The 17,549-nt window shown below is 38.0% G+C and overlaps 1 protein-coding gene across 2 annotated transcripts in view; it reads left to right on the top strand.

Moving 5' to 3' along the window:
- The window catches only part of SLIT3 (slit guidance ligand 3), an 801,478-nt gene that overhangs the window by 507,505 nt on the left and 276,424 nt on the right, over nucleotides 1-17,549 (top strand). For both annotated transcript variants that reach the window (XM_073355953.2, XM_073355954.1), the window contains 2 exons: nucleotides 9,522-9,593; nucleotides 14,982-15,145. In XM_073355953.2, the coding sequence (XP_073212054.1) occupies nucleotides 9,522-9,593; nucleotides 14,982-15,145 (236 nt within the window). The remainder of the gene's footprint in view (nucleotides 1-9,521; nucleotides 9,594-14,981; nucleotides 15,146-17,549) is intronic.

Below are 17,549 nucleotides of genomic sequence, written 5' to 3'. Positions count from 1 at the left end.
CAGAAAAATACATTCAGTGCGTGAAGTGTGTGAGTACGTGCACGTATGCACACACATTGGACACATAAAAACAGTATGGTAAAAGAGCATTATTATGGTTGCAAAGTCATGCCTGCCAAAGTTAGCCCCCTAGTGCATATCCATTATGATGGTCTTTATTTACATGATAACATACTATTTTTTCCACTGGACCCCTGCCTCATTCAGAGCAATTTAGCATTTCAGAGAAAAGGTTGCCAGAATTTTTTAACATGGGACAAAGCAGTGTATTTTTCTCTACCCTTATTCTTGGAAATAGCTGAACCGGTGGCTGAAAAAATGCAGCCTGAGGCAGACACCCTGCATGGAAAATTTCAGTTCAAATGGTAAGTTTGGAAAAAGATATATAAGGCAATTGAAAACAGGGTATTATAGAGGGAAGTGTCAGGCAACCTTAATAATAGGTGGTGCTACCAGCTCTGCATAGCATATACATGTGTTAATCACATGAAGCTTATTCACTCGGACATTTCCAAAAAAGGACATTTTCTCTTTCCTGTTCCCTTTGGCTTGTTTAAATTTCAACTGCCAGACACCTGAGATAACAATAGAAGACCCTCTCATATCTTTGATAACACATTTGAAAAAAGAAAACAATCACCTAGGATTAATGGTGAATCTGTTTATTAAGATAAAAGCAGAATAGAAACCAAATTGGCAACTGATTGTTTTTATTTCTATGGATTTTACATGACACCTGGAGACCATTTAAAATGTTAGTTGGCTGTGTTAACCTTGTGTTTAAAAATAACATTTGTATGGTGCCAAAGCACTTCAGAGTTGGGTACAAATATTGAGACAAAAACCCAGCTGTTGTTGCTTTTGCTGCTAATTTGAGGTGTCAGATTACAGCTCAACTGCTATACGTCAGTGAATAAGGCCCCTTGTGAGATCATTATGTTTTCTAACAGTTGAGAGTAATGGATTAATCAGTGCAGCATCAGTTACTTTCATTATATGCCCACACAGTGGTTATAGGCTTTAATTTAAATGCTTTGTGAGGAGATCAAGAAAGTGCATATAGGAGGCACCCAGAATTGGAAAAGAAAAAAAAAATTGAAAGCAATCCCTGAGAGCACTGGGTCTTCCTTTGCTTGACCACTTAGAAAGTAGAGGGTGAGGTTGTTGAGCTAGCTCACCTCTTTGAGAAATACTATGCATTTTATTTAATGCTGATTTATTTTGACTTATGCTAAATATAACCTTTTTACAACTGATGAAAATATAGCAACTTTCATCCCAGGATCCAAATGTTCTTTACGTGGATTAATTATGCCTGCATACAAAATGCAAGTGCTGAAAGTGTGTTTGAACTACTGAAAATGGGCTTTCTTATTAGAGCTGATACTTCAGAAAAGGTAAATCTAATAAACTTTATGGAAATAAAGAGGAAAAATACTGGAAACCAATACACCCGTCATCTCTATATAAGGCATAAAGACAGTGTTCGCATTGTGGTTCTGCAATCTAGTCACATAGATACTAAAAGATTTCCTGCCCTCCAGTTCTGTAAACATGAAGTCATAGGAACCCTGTTACTATTCATGTTGTGGTGGTTTCAGTATTTTTCCAGGAGTGGTATTGCATCAAAATGGTGTCAGCTAAGTCTGAAATAAAGAGGAGTCTGGTGATCAAATGGAAAAAAAAAAAAAGGTTGCAAACTCATGATTTTATTCCGAGTCTTGAGGTATTTGGTGTATTTCTTAACGGTCCAGATCCTGTGATTATATGACAATCTCAATTTCATTTAAAAAACTTTGTCACACTTGGTTGTGGACAGAAGCTTGAAAACGTGAACTGCAAAAGCTCAAAAACCGGAAGGCAAATAACTCCCCCTGTTTCATGATTTTTGAAACCATGAGATTTTTGCCTATCTGGGAAATGCTGTCTAAGTGCTGGCTGGCAGGGGACTATATATCTGGGCTCCTCAGGGCTCTTTTCCCAGATCCACCATTGTCCTTGGGCAAATAGCTTAACCTCTGTTTGCCTCAATTCACCCATCCTTGCATAGGGATAACATTCTTAGCAATACTATTTATGTGAAGGGTGTTCTGAGGCTTAATTGTGTTTTTTACGTGTGCTTGAAGATTCCTAGACAATGTCTTAGTTGAAAAATTCCAGTTTTGTTTAAGTGAGGGTATGTTCGTGTGTGTGTGTGTGGAATTCCACCGTCCTTTACCTTTCCACTTTGAATTGAATGTCCATTTGCTTTGGGGACAAGCAACATGAAAAGCATGGCAGTTATGACAGAGGCAATAATCAGGGAGGATGACAGGTGAGTAACTCACTCCTGGGAATGTTGTAAGCCGGCATATGCACCATTTGTATCCAGTCCTTGCATGCATACAGATAATAATGTTGCATTAGGGCCAATTACATGGTGTTATGGACACACAACACACAGATTACACACGCAACCAAAAAAGGACACTGTGATAAAGCAGTAGTCTAATCAAAGGAGACAGAGGGAAATGTTAGACTTGTTAGCACTACCAGTAACACAGCGGCTGCTGCTGCTCCCACCAGCCTCGGAGGTCAGCTTTTCAAGTCCAGGCCCAGATCATGCAAATCAAAGACACACATTCAAAACAGGTTTGCCACACAGCTAGAAAAGTAAGCAAATTGGTCTTTTGGGCAGGGAAGGGGGTGAGGGGGCAGAATGAAAATTAAAATAGTGTCTGTTGAGTTTTAAAGTTGTAGTCCACATAAACATGAGCTTGGTGTTGCCAAATGATTCTTGTTATTTCCAGGGTTCAAATAATTATTTTTTAAACTACAAAACTTTGGCAAACAAACCAGAGACTATTAATCTCTAATGAGCAAAAGAAGAAGAAATTCAAAGAGCAACACAAACACAGAAAACGTGCTGGTTGTGTTTCCTTTCTCTTTTCCCATTTACCTCTCACCACTTGAAAGTATATTTCTTACCAGTAATTTGTTAAACCTGGCAATTAATCTATGTCTGTACATTTTTTTTTATTCTCCCTCTCATGGATCTGATCTCCCGTAGGCCTTAGTGTTTCTTCATAGCTGAGAATTGCAAATGCTGCAAACCCCCTTGATCAGCAGAGCCAAATACTACACAAAAGAAGCCTGGTGCTTATCAAAGGCTGAATGGCTAGCAGACCCCTGGTAACTATGGTAGATGCTCATTAATGCTTGGAAAAAAGTGCTAATCAAAAATATAATCTACCATATCATTTCTCAATTTGATTAGCTGTTTGTGCTAATCAGGTGCAGAAATGGGGTGTAAAAGAAAATCAGAGTCCCTATTATATGCAGAAACCAAAGCATGCCCTTGGCTCTGGCCTAGTGTTGCATGTAGATTTTTCTGTCATTTACATCCATTCAAATCCTGTGTGTAAAAAAATAAAATAAAATAAAATAAAAAATCATTGTGGAAATTGTATTGATAGTTGTTTTCCTGTGTGTGTTCTTTTATGAAAAAAGTGTACTGTTTAAAGGAGGAAAGTTAGATTTTGCAATGGGGTCTTTTTCTTTATAGCACTGATAAAATAGAATGGCATAACTTGTATTAGCTGGGGTACAGTGGATGATAATTAATCATTGTTATATAATGAGACCCTTTCCTTGTAAAAGAAACCAAAAAAACCCCACCGGTTTTCTCACTTGAAGTTGTGGTTGACTGCAAAAATAGCAAGGCGGTTAACATTGTTACCTTTTTACTTGTTGTAATACAAATATTTAACATAATCTTTTTACATCTGGTTTGCAACCTTTTCTGATGGCATTGCCAGAAGATATCTTTGGTCTTACATTATATTTCCAGTACTTAACTGGAGTAGGTAGGGTGGATATGTTTTAATTTTTATTATTATTAATATTATTTATTTATTTATTATTTTATTACAGATTTGTAAGCAGCTGGCAATTTTAATATACATGCATACTTTTTTGGAGGTGAAAAGACACAACAAAGAGGAACAAAACCCACAATATTTCCCTGTAGCTTGAAGCAGTAAGAGAGAGAGAGGAGAGAGTTCTGGCCATTCAGCAAAGGTCCTAGGATTTTTCAGTTCCTAATCAGTCCAGCTGGTGTGGGGAGATAGTTAGACTGCTAGGTTGAGTCTTTCAAACTGAGTAGTTTTCAGAGTAGCAACCATGTTAGTCTGTATCCTCAAAATGAAAAGGAGTACTTGTGGCACCTTAGAGACTAACAAATTTATTTGAGCATAAGCTTTCGTGATGAAGTGAGCTGTAGCTCACGAAAGCTTATGCTCAAATAAATTTGTTCGTCTCTAAGGTGCCACAAGTCCTCCTTTTCTTCAAACTGAGTAGTTAGTCTGGGCAGATAAGAAATCTAATCTTTTCACTTTTTGGTCAGAGCATTTGGGCTGTGCCAAGAAGCTGCTATGTTTGTTCTAGAATTTGGGATAAAGATTAGTATATAAGTATTTCACCCATTAGCGCCTCTTTTCCCACTCAAAATGATGGGGAGACCACAAAACAAGAGTAGAAATATTTTAATGATGTGGGATTAATTCCTTTCACATATTATCATGATTTTACATAGATATAGCACCTTTTATCCTAAAGCACTTTAGCAACTGTGGAAATACAAAGGATCATGTCATTCACCAGAAAATACAGCCACCTTTAGGGTGGAATTCGGTAATTTTTTATCAGCACACTGCAATGTTCCACAACAGTTTAGCACCGCTAGGAAGTATGTAAGAATGTTGAATGCAAATGAATTTGCATGGGAAATGTGAGGAAGGAGGCAGATTGTGTTTACCAGATTTGGGATTGGACCATGATTCCAGACCCAGAGAGGAGATGGCTAACGTCAGAATAAAAACTTGCCATTGAAACGTCATGAAAATCGGTCATGGGATACATACTTACATATTTATGTAAGATTCCAGAGCCACACCCCCCCTCCTACTTTTGAAAAAATGCTAAGTGATCTTTTAATTACCACAACTCAGTTTTATATCTTATGGGAAAGTGAGCTCCCCCTAACAGCACGCTACCCCGGAGGGCAGATCTCAGCTGGTATAGATTGAAGTCGTTGGAGCTGACAATTTACCACCTCTGAGGATGTGCCTCAGAGAGGGAAAACAACATTTTGGGCAGCTCCCAAGTAGTTCTTGGAGGCCCACCAGGTACTGATGCATCCTGAGCCTGCTTTGCTTGCAAGATCTGACAATATCACAGCCCAAGGTCTGCAGCCATAAATAACACTCTCTGTAACCTCAGGTTACTGATTCAGCATTTTGGAAGTGAACACCTTACAATGATAACAGTGAGTTTGTGAGGGATGAGGGTAAACTTGGCTCTAAAATAAGCAACAGATTAGAGGTGTGATCCTGATGACAATGTGGTGTGATGTGTGTCTCCTGTCTCCCCATATGGTGCGGAGGGAACCTGGATGCTCTGAGAGTCCAGGACCTCACATAGCTTTCTGCTCTTAGTCTGTTTCAAATATCTACTGGGCTTCATAGCACTTAATAGAAAATTGGGGGAGTGGATTTTCTCTGTTCCCCCTCATCTTCCATATATAAGTGCATTATGGTCTTTTGACTCTACCACAACACACAGGCTTAAAAATCGTTGCTGGGAAGATGAGTTTTAGACACTTGGCAACTGCTTCATGTACTTGGTATTCAGGTTTGCAAAATGGCTCTCTAGCACTGCTCCAACTACCTTGAAGGCTCCCTGCAAGTGCCTGTACAAGAACGCTGCTACATTAGGCTGCCACATGCTGAAGAATCATTGCAAAGGGGTTTACTTCACACAACTAAAATTGTGACTAATAATGCAGACTGTTCACTGTCAGTTAGTACCCTTTGTGGAGCAATAGAAGCTGTACAGCTGTATTTAGCCTTCTTTGTGTTGAAATACTGCTATAATCATAAATGCTTTATTGCCTTCATAATGGTTAACATTTAAATATCACTGTAATAATGCATTAATAAGTCTTCTGTGCAGTAGCTATCTGCTATGATTATACTTGAAATGTTTTAGCTAATTAGTAGATTAATGAAATAGGGCTTAATTCAGTATTAACTGTATTCCTCATTATTTGTTGCTTTGTTATTTATTGGAGACCTATGGAAATCTTCCTGCTTATTTTTAGCAACAAATGGGTTCTTAACGTTGGAAATGTGTAAGTAGCAAAGCTAGGATTTGGGTTACTTTGGGTTGCTACATAATAGACTGATACTTTGTCTATTAAATATGTGGTTTTTTTACAATAGATATATCTGAGTCTGTTTGATAGTACAGATTGAATTTTCAACAATTGTGCTGGGAGTAGTGTACAGAATGTATCTCTCAGCTACTTGGGAAAGATGTTTGTTGTCACTTCTCACTCTCTGAATCCACTCTGTGTTCCATTAAAATCAATGGAAAGTCTCCACTGAATTCAGTTTGACTTGCATTGGATCCTTTAATGCCCTCACTGACACATTCAGTTGTCAACTTTGTGTACGATTTAATTTTCAAAGCTGACTATATGCATGGTTGTTCTTTGGCGATTTATGATCCCAGTGCCTGTATGGAGTTCTTTCCTATACTAATGCTCTCGGTAATATATGTCACTTACACGCTTTGCCTCTATTCTTTTGGTGGACAAGTGAACAAAATCAGAACACAGGTATAACAGCAGTAATAATGCTTAACACTTCTACAGCCTCATCCAAGGTGGTTATTCCAAGGAGTTCAGAGTGTTTTACACATATTAAGCATCAGTATCTCTGTGGCTAGGTAGGTAAGTATTTTACAGATGGGGAAACGGAGGCTGATGCTAAGTGACTTGTCCAAGATTACAGGCAGAATTAGTGATAGAGATAGCAAGAACTCAGGAGTTCTGAATCATAATCCTCTGCTTGAGCCACTGGACAATACTTGGTGTCAGTTGTTCCTACAGATTGTTTCATTTGTTTGAATGAAAATTACTGTGCCACACACTTCTTTTGACTAGTTGTCTACCACCGATTTCCATTCCTGCACCATCTGATAGATACCATAATCTAGCAATAAGAATTGCATATAAAGAGAGCTTTATTTTAAAATACAAACTGGCAAGGTGGAAAATTCATTTTTGTATTGTAATGCTCTTAAGAAGGGAGTTCTGTGGTACAGACGAAGCAGCTTTTCAGCCTCAGAGAGGTTCACTGTGAGGCATTGCAGTTTGTCCTAACTAGTTTGCACCATGAGTGATGCATCCAGGATCCAACTCCAGATACTGACAGCACTTTCTTCTCTAATTCTTTGCCCTTCCCAATGAAATTGGGGTGTTTTGAATTTGGGATTCCAATTAGGCTCAAATTATGAAATGTGTGTCTTGGTTCAGGTCTGGATTTCAAACATCCTATCCCATCCATATTTGAGAGTGTTCTGATTTCTGAACATCTGACATTACCAGTTTTTTCTAAAAGCGACAAAGAGTTCTGTGGCACCTTATAGACTAACAGACATATTGGAGCATAAGCTTTCGTGGGTGAATACCACTTCGTCGGATGCATGTAGTGGAAATTTCCAGAGGCAGGTATAAATATTTAAGCAAGAATCAGGCTAGGGATAACAAGGTTAGTTCAATCAGGGAGACTGACAGGTTCAATCAGGGAGGATGACAACTCTTCTATCAGTTGAGGTGTAAACACCAAGGGAGGAGAAACTGCTTTTGTAGTTGGCTAGCCATTCACAGTCTTTGTTTAATCCTGAGCTGCTGGTGTCTCCTACAATATAGAAAACCTCCATGGACACAAAATATTCAACCTCCATGGACACACAATAGCAGATTTAAAGGTAGCCATCCTGCAGCAAAAAAACTTCAGGACCAGACTTCAAAGAGATACTTCTGAGCTTCCGTTCATTTGCAAATTTGACACCATCAGCTCAGGATTAAACAAAGACTGTGAATGGCTAGCCAACTACAAAAGCAGTTTCTCCTTTCTTGGTGTTCACACCTCAACTGCTAGAAGAGGGCCTCATCCTCCCTGACTGAACTAGCCTGATTCTTGCTTGCATATTCATATCTGCCTCTGGAAATTTCCACTACATGCATCCGACGAAGTGGGTTTCACCCACGAAAGCTTATGCTCCAGTACGTCTGTTAGTCAATAGGGTGCCACAGGACTCTTCGCCGATTTACAGATCCAGACTAACACGACACCCCTCTGATACTTGACAGTTTTTCTAGTGGAGCTAAAATACTGCAGTATATTGTATTATAGGCTACAGTACACTAAGGCTGTGCAAACTGGGAATCTATGGAGAGGTTTCTGTTGTACATGCTGATCTGTAGTATACAGACAATGAGGCATCTGTTGGAAAGAAGTTACAGGTGAATTAGAAGGTTAATTATTTTAAAGCTCTTGAAAATCTTTTGATGAAATGCCTTACACAAATACATAATATCACAACTATTGAACAATTCATAACAGTAGTAAGGCTTTAAAGTGTTATTTAAGGTGGCTGTTTATTTTATCACCTGCACAAAGCATACAACCCTTAATTTAAAACAAAAACAAGCCCAAGCTATTGGTTTGTAAGGTAATTGCCCAAAACACTGCAGTACGGCTGTTATAACGTACAGCCTGCTGGGCCATTCCTATAAACAACTGCCGTGTGTTTGCATTTTAAATAAGGGAAATGTGAAGAGCTTTAACCATTTCAGTTAGAGTTATGATGGATAGGGCTGCACGGTAGGTAACAAATAGCCAGGTTTGACCAAGTCTCTTGACACAGTAGGCAGCTGTAGTTGCAATTTCTGAGCAATTGGAATGTGGCAAGTATACTTTCCTAGTGTGTGTGTGTTCCATTTCCCAGGCCATCATTGATAAACTTTATAGCTTCTAATTTTCCAGGGAATCACTGATATAATTAGGAACAACATAAATGAGGGCAACCTACCCCAGTTGATGCTAAATTAGTCATTTTATCATTAAAAACATGATTAGCATCCCTAATGGCAGCCAAAGTCCCATTCTGTCTAAGACCAGCTCTGATAAAATACACTATATGGAGTTTCCATTTGAAACCCTTACATGCTTTGAACACAAAATGTTTATTCTAGTACTTTCCACATTCCATATATTTCTTCCTAAGGAAACCACACAAGAATTCCTCATCCATCCATGTGTTTCCAAAGGAGCAATTTGAGCTGTATGTCTCATTGCCAACAGGCTGTGCTAACGAGGCTTTAAGTGCCAACATCTCCCCAAATTTTCTAGTGGATGAAATCTTGTGCTACTTGCTACGCAGGTCAGGGCATGTTAAATAGCAATTTTTGTTTACTTGTGCGTAATTATTGGTTACTTTGCCATAAAAATATCCTTCTTGACAACTCACAAATCGCTCCTGAGATATTTGTCAGCACGTCGTCTTGTTTGCAGCACTGTAGATTTATTACCCATTACTGAAGAAGTTCATTTCTATAGAGTGTGTGCTGGTAAAGCAATGTAAATAATTGATCTATCTGTTTTTCTTTTCTTTCTTTCTTTCTTTTTTAACAGTACTCTCAACAATAACAACATCACCCGCATCCCTCTTACCAGTTTCAACCATATGCCAAAGATCAGGACTCTGTAAGTACTAAATTCAGAAATAAGTAGCAGCCTTGGATAACTCTGTCTTTGCTTTGAATATTTGTCTTTATTCAAGGAATACTTTTGTAAAGGGTTTTTAAACCACCTTTCTTTAACAAAAGGACAGTAAATAGGTCAAGCCAAAACTTTATGTTGTGACATTAACCCTTTGTAAACAGGAATGAGGTAGTCTTCTGATTGGGTGAGAGCATATTTCAGTCTCTCCCCAAGGTAATCAGCTCAAGCTAGTTTTGGGAGGAAAACATCTACCAGTTGAGCCTAATTGTCATCACGTGCTGATTATGAAATGTAATTCTGTTATTCAGTTGATACTGGGAGGCCAAACCGAACCCTTCCTTATACCCTGTGCAAATCTCAATATGTTGGGATCACGCAGCTTTTAAATGCATGCACAGTTTGACCTAGGATAATGTAGAAGTCAGAGCTGTGCAGAAACTAGATTTTTCATTTAGTGGGAAATTTTGTGAGGTTAAAAAAAAATAAAATTGTTCCAAAAAGGAACAAACCCCAAAATTTTCAAAATATCCTTGAAACAAAATTTAATTAATAAATTGTTTGTCAGTCAAAACCTTTAATTTTGATAGTCAAAATGTTTCAATCCGATTTTGACATTTTAAATTACTTTTATTTTTTAAATACAAAATAAAATATATTTTGAAATGAAAAGTCATTTTGCACCAAAAAATCTAAAAGATTTTGTTTTTCGATTTTTTTCCTCTCCAAATGAAATTTAATAGAATTTGACCCATTTTTGCAAACGTTTTCTCTTGTGACACATCTGCTTTTTACAGTGGAAAAAAGGCTCCTCTGGAAAATTTCCAACCAGCTCTAGGAGAACATATACAAAGGGAATTAAATTGACCTGTGTGTAATTTTTGTGGAATTTAGATTGAGGGCTCAGAGGTAAAATTCCAAAGGGTAATGCCATCAGCTTTGCAGCTCTACCCGACCCAGCCATTTCCAAAATCATTCCCTTTAAATAAATACACAGCTCCAGAAGTCTTTTTTTAAAGAAAAGCCTGTTTGGTTTTATTCCACAGTATAAAAACAAGCCAACATGTGCTTACTTCAAAATGTTCAACAAGCCAAATACTAGCAGCCTGTTCATACTAGTGGGAAGCAAAATGCTGTGTTTGGATATATATTTGCATATAATCACAGCAGGCCAATTAACTGAACTGAAGAAAAATGGTTCTTATCTGTCCATACTGAAAGGCTATTTTCTGTAACTACTGATTTATATTTACTTTCTTTTCTCCTCTAAAGGATGACATTAAAAGATGTTAGCGTTAATGTAACTGATTAAAGAGAATTTATATTTTCGTCTTTTTGTGGTGGGAGGTGAAGGGTGGTTTAAAATATTTCTCTCCTGTAACGATCCAGAATATTTGCCCAGCTACTTCAGATCAGTCAGTCTTGTCTGTTCCTAGAGCTCAGTGCCTGCTGCCATTTTCCCTTTAGTTTAATTTCGGAGATGGCTTTGTATATCGCTCCCTGGAGACTTACACTGACTAATCCCCCTTCGCTGTAATTAAAGAAGAAAAAAAAAGGGAACGAAAAAAAAGGAAGGAAGTCATAAATGGGATTTATAAAGAGATGATTTTATATTGAATTCTGAGAGCCACATTTTACAGAACAGGAATGCTGACCCACTCTAAAAGGATTTGCTGGAAATTTAATCTAGAGTCTGTGGCTAAAAGGGCACCTTTAAAAGCTGGCATTTGTGTTTATTCACCTATGTTATACAAAGATAGTTTCATCAATAGTAAGTGGCATGTACGAGTCTCAAAGGCTGCCAAATTACACCTCTTCTGAACAGTTCAGTATTTTTTTTAAAAGCCCCATGCAGAATGGTAGAATTTTAATACAATGGTTTAATCTTTCATTTTACCTTCTCCCTGCATTGTCAGAGGTAGTAAAGCCATCAAAAGAATAATAAATGTAAGATAAACACAGATGTCACAAATATTTCATGACTTCTTCTGCTGCTCCTTCAAAGCTGGAATTGGTCCATTCTCCTCAAATCACCACCATCACATCTCACAAAGATGATGTCTAAATATTAAAATTATTTTTCATGGCTAAAAATTATTAGAAACACACTTGACCATTGTTGGCCCATATTGCATGATAATATGGCTTTGATATTAAACATGTGCTTTCCTGAAGTAGGTAATAATCCCCCTTTGCAACTGCCCAGGTAACGCATCTTTGTACAAATCAACTGAGAAATAAGTCTCTTATTGTTCTGTTAGGTAAAATGTTCATATGAAGATATTTATGGGGGAAGGAACAGCAATACCTTCTCTCATGTCATGTTTCTGATTTTACTTAATACCTTTTTTTTTCTTCCACGTTAATATACACCTCAAAGAAGCTGTTTTCATAAAGGGCAAAATCTGTGAGAGAAAACATGTTGCACAGAATTTATTGCAGACATGATGGCTTGGGTTGGAGAGGTAGGATGTAGTATTCGATCCTTCAGTCAGTGGTTCAAATTCAGCCATCTGATGGCTGTGCAGTACCTTAGATAGAATTAATATAATCTTCATTTAGTTCCCAGCGGCTCGGTGTCCACATCACAGAACTATCATCACACCTGGCCATTGTGTTAGCAGGATTACTAAAGAAGTCATAGATTGAATGGGCCTAGATAGAGTACACTGGATGTAATTCTTTATAGTGAGTGCTGAGGTCCATTGATAGGCAATTGGGGAAGCTGCCTGTACTGTACTTCTTCTGTAGCTAAAAAGTTTATTCTCAGTGCTATCAATCCAGCTTGTTTTATAAAGACAAGAGTTGAGTGAATTTTTTAAAAGAAAAAAAAATCCATTCCATTATGAAGAGCATGGGAGGAAAAATTAAGGAAGTGTCCAGTCAATATGACCTTTAAGGGAAAGAAAAATGTACTAATAAAATTGTAACACTTAAGAATCCTTTTTTAAAAATAAAATAAATACATCAACTCTTCTATGCTGATCTGTTCTACCTAACTCCTCTTTTCTGTTGTTTTTTGTTTGTTGATTTTTTTTTTTTGCTCTTGATTGGAATTTACAGGAATTAGTTTGTATTGATCTGCTTTCATTTGTGTGAAACAGCTTTATTTATGCTAAACATGGCCCCAGTATTAATTTCTTTAATGGTGAGTCTCTTGCTATCTCTGCATCTGTGAGTGACTGCAGAGGTAAATTATTACATTAAAAAAAATGTAAAATATACCAAAAAAAAATACACCAAATGGGTTCAGTGCTCCTGACTTGCACAAGGGGTGGTTATGCCATGTTTCTCAACCACAATGGAAGCCCTTTTCAAGCATTCTTATTGTATTCATTAATTTGTTTATCAAAGACCTATTCCTACAAGCTACCTGGTTAAGCTTGACAGCTTGTTTACAATGAACCAAGAGCAATTCCCAAACACCCGTGGCATGCTGCAGAATTTCAACACAAATAATGTTATCAAGTCTAAAGATAGGGCTCACATGGGACAATGCAGGCAGATTGAGGAGGAATATAGTTCCCACTGTTAAAATATTTAAACCCAGAAACTAATTTGATATATCTAGCAAGAAAACAAATAGGAGAAATGGAAGCAGTTCTTGTGAAATTTTTATCATATGAGCCCTGTCTGAAAACAAAAAAAGGCATGTTCCTACTTTCTTTAGAAAGTATAATTCTGAATATCATCATAGGATGTTCTAGAATGTTGTGATGGGAAGGGATGCTAATTCTTTGTCAGGTTAGCTGTATGAAATTGTTCATCTATAGGTTGCCACAGCCTTGCTGCAATTAGGGTGATCTTTTCCTAGACAGTGTTCTCTCAGCTTTGTGAATGTATATATTTGTTCTTTCAGTTTATATGCTGTGCCTACCAAAAATGAAATAAAAAAAATTCGTAATAAAAACATTTTACCAAAGATCTAAGTTGATGCAGTGTCATCTAAAACTTTCACATCTTATAACAACATCACTGCCCCGCCTCGCCACTTCATTGAAATCTTGGGTGAATAGATATGCTTTACAGTGTGCCCTGAAGTGTACCCAGCAGATGTAAGCACTACTGGGCAAAGCATGGAAGTGAATTCCAAGCTTGAGGTCCAGCCAACTGAAAATGTGTCAGTGGCTCCCCCCAGACGTACAAATCTAGGGACTGTCAGTTCAGGCGCCACCACTGATCTCAACTGCCACTGTGTAATATGAATATCTCTAGATTGATGGTTAATTTCTTCTGGAGCTGGCAAGGCTAAATCCTGTGTGAACACCAATTTTTTTTTAATATAATACTTGCTATATTACTGAATTGCAGTTAAGAATGCTTTGTCTAACTATATCTTACAAGATTTGCAGTCTTCGGCAGGGGCTGGGGTGGGGTTGTCATTTCAACTTTGTCATAATGCTATGAACTCATGACTCATTAAAAGGAATGAAATGTTTAATTTTGCCACTTTCAACTTATTAAACTTTGACCTAAAGTTTGTGGTAGTTATTAAAAGTATTGGGTTCATTCCTTGGTTGCATGTTTATTATTTAAAAGATATGGGGGAGGGAAGGGATTAAAGCTAGATGATGCTTCTGGAAGTCTTTGGTATAAACTTAGAAGTTTACATCTTCTCTTGTGTAATTGCATCATGTTAAAAATGAACTGGGCCGGGGGGAGGGGGAGAGCAATTAATGTATTCAGCAAACCCACAGCAAAATTGCACAAGTACTCATAATTTGAGTATTTTGTATTTAAGATTTCTATCCGTTGTGAGTCTGTAAAATAGACATCCCATTGCTGAACAATACTTCTCAGACTCCTCTTAGAAGCTCAATGGATGGCCATGACGACAAGTGAAGCTTCTATTAAATTACTTAATGATGGGGAAGGATGAATCGTCACCTAAATGTGAACTAAACCTTTAATGAAAAAGTTCAGTTAATAGATATTATCTTTTCGGGGGTCCTCTGTGCTTTGTCTATACCGCCCTAAGATAAAAGCCTCTAACCACCATGAAGCTGCTATGGTACTCCTGGCACTGATAATTTCACCCAAGATTGCTGCCTGCTGGAAAATTTTCAGTTTCATGGGTTGATTGCACACCCATCCTTTTGGTGCTTACTTGGACCTCTGCTTCTTGTCAGGGTCACTTATTGCTTTTCAATATAACAGAAAAGACAATTTGATTAAATGAAAGCCTCTTCAATTTTGTGGATCCCCTCATCCTCTAGTCTCAACAATTCACCTATAATAATTCAGCATACTCATGTGTGAAAATATGTGCAGGGTTTTTAGTACAATGTCTCTGAGAATTTGTATGAGTTTGCTGTGTTTAATCACTGTTTCTAAAACATTCAGATGTGATGTGACTCTTTCTGCCCATTGCAGGCGGCTTCACTCCAATTACCTGTATTGTGACTGCCACCTGGCTTGGCTGTCTGACTGGCTGCGTCAGAGACGCTCGATTGGGCAGTTCACATTCTGCATGGCACCTGTGCACCTACGGGGTTTTAATGTGGCGGATGTTCAGAAAAAGGAATACGTCTGCTCTGGTATGACACTGATTATTCATTTATCTATCTTCTGACATTTTTATAATGACGTTCACACAAAATCAGTGAATGAAGTATTATTATTAATCCCATTTAAATGTAATTCCATGCCAGTGCTGATTCAGTCATATCACTGCTAAACTGTTTGCTAATATTGTAAATTGTTATGATTTATTCAGTCTCATATGAAGTGTTGAACTATTCTGTTCTCAAATTCTTTTCTCAGCTGTGGTGTTAGAAATGATTTTAATGTGAAAAGACAATTAAATAGTAGTAATTTGGCATTTCTCAGGGGAAAATCCCTCTAAACTCTACAGCTGACTAGTTTACAAAGGGAAGGGATTAGTAAATGCTGATCTGTATACATTGCTGTTTTTCCAGTATGGGGTTTGATCCAGTGGGAATCGGGTCTATTTATGAAGGCTTGGACTATAAGTCCAGACATCTGTCCCAGTCTCTGAAACAAACTTCATTTGTGACTTGAAATCAAGACACTGAACTTCTCTCTACCTAATTTTCCTTACTGGTAAAATGGGCATGAGTGTGTGTGTGTGTGTGTGTGTGTGTGAGTCTATCTATCGAAGTTTTATCATTAAAATGCTGTCACTGATTTTTGTGACCAAATGTGTGTTTATACCACCTGATGACTGGGGTTGTATGCAACATGAGGTGAGCTCAGGTTAGATAATAATTATCTTTACTCATCATAGCATTTTATATATTTATTCCCGTTTTCAAATATTAAGTAACATTGTCCCTTTGAGGTGAGGAAATATTATTATCCCTATTTTACAGGTGGAGAAACTAGATACAGAGAGGCTGAGTGAATTGCCCAAAGTGTCTCAACAAGCTGTAGTCAGCGCTAGGAATAGAATGCAGGAGTCACTTATTCCTGACTCTGTGCTTATATGACTACGAGATCCTGCATTACGAAAACCTATTATCCGGAATTGCTGACAGTGTCAGCAGAAAGGCCAAGGACTGAATGATCTTAGATAATGTTTTCCCTTTGCTGTTAGAGGTTGTCCATCAGAACTGAGGCACATTAGTGTGGTAGTGTGCAGTAGCTTGAAATGGTGTTGGTGATTGTGTTCTCTGGGCTGACACTCTGGTCCCTTACAGCAGTAATACATAGTCGTAATAGTATTAGATGGCAAGGACAGAGATGCGCTTATGCTCACCTCCTTCTCTCAAAGGAAGCTTTGACGATTGGGTGTGTTACCCTCATTCATGTGATCTGTGCTTCGAGATGTAGAGGAAGGTAAACCCACCACTCGCATGCTGTATAACTGTCTGTGCAGGACGAATCCCTTTTTACATCAAGTTTGCCAGACAATTTAACCACAGGCATGTAAGCCAAACTTAAAGAAAAAAAAAGCTATGCATATTACATATAGAGAGCGGTACTGAGACCCTCTGAGAAGTCTGAAGAGCTTGAGTCAAACAGCAGGAAAAGCCGCATTTTATACAGAGATTATGTTCTTTTGTAGGTGCTTTAACCCTGACCTTAGAAGAAAGCAATGCTAAAACTTACACTATCTGACCTAAATAGTACCGTACAAATAACTCTGTTTTTTAGTTATTTTTATATGTGGCTTGATCAAGGAGAGAAAATGTGGGAACTACATAAGGGAGGAAACAAGAATTTGTCAAGTTCTTGTGTGCTTTTGTACAAAATGGCTTCTGTGGGGCCACTTGGCAGTGCTGTGCCATAGGGGTCAGTGTCAGCTGTACGAAATGTAATTGTGGTGGTTGCACTACGAGCATTTGAGAAATGGCTGGTGCTCAGGTGATGGCTGTGGGGGCAGGCACAACTGCAGGCTTTTCCCCATTGTTGTATTAATTCATGACCACAAGTGAGAGGTAAATATTTTGTCGGACAAGGGTTTGATCAAACTCTTAAGTGCATTATTGATAATCAGTTAGTTTAAAAAATTAGAGATGGGCATGGTGTGTAGCAGAGACATAGGAAACAAGGCCCCTGCACCAAGGATCATGCATGGCCTCATTTTCATGTAGTTACCATGGACTTCAGTGGGATTTGTGGATGCCCAGCACTTCTGAAAAGCAGGCCATTAAAATCTAAATTACAAAGATAAGATGAGACAGACTACAACAGGTCATGGTGAAGGGGAGGAGTGAGGAGGAGAAAAAAAAAGTGGGTAAGGAAATTGCCCTTGACAGAGCCTCATTTTACAAGGGAAGTTATAAAAAAAAAAAAAATAACTCAACAACTGGTGCTTCCAGAAATACAGTACTGTGCAGTGAAACAAAAGGAGATGTTTAAATCAATAGAGCTAAGGTATAACTGGACTGTGAGGAACTCCTCCCTAGCGGAAAAGTACCTGCCAGAATAAATAGTGTTCTGTATTAGCCATGCTGTCCCAAAAGAGGAAAGGAAGTG

This window comes from Lepidochelys kempii, chromosome 8 (genome assembly GCF_965140285.1).
Source record: "Lepidochelys kempii isolate rLepKem1 chromosome 8, rLepKem1.hap1, whole genome shotgun sequence".
In the NCBI taxonomy this organism is placed as follows: Eukaryota; Metazoa; Chordata; order Testudines; family Cheloniidae; genus Lepidochelys; species Lepidochelys kempii.
Note: the sequence above shows the minus strand (reverse complement) of the source record. Positions and strands in the feature narration are given on the sequence as shown.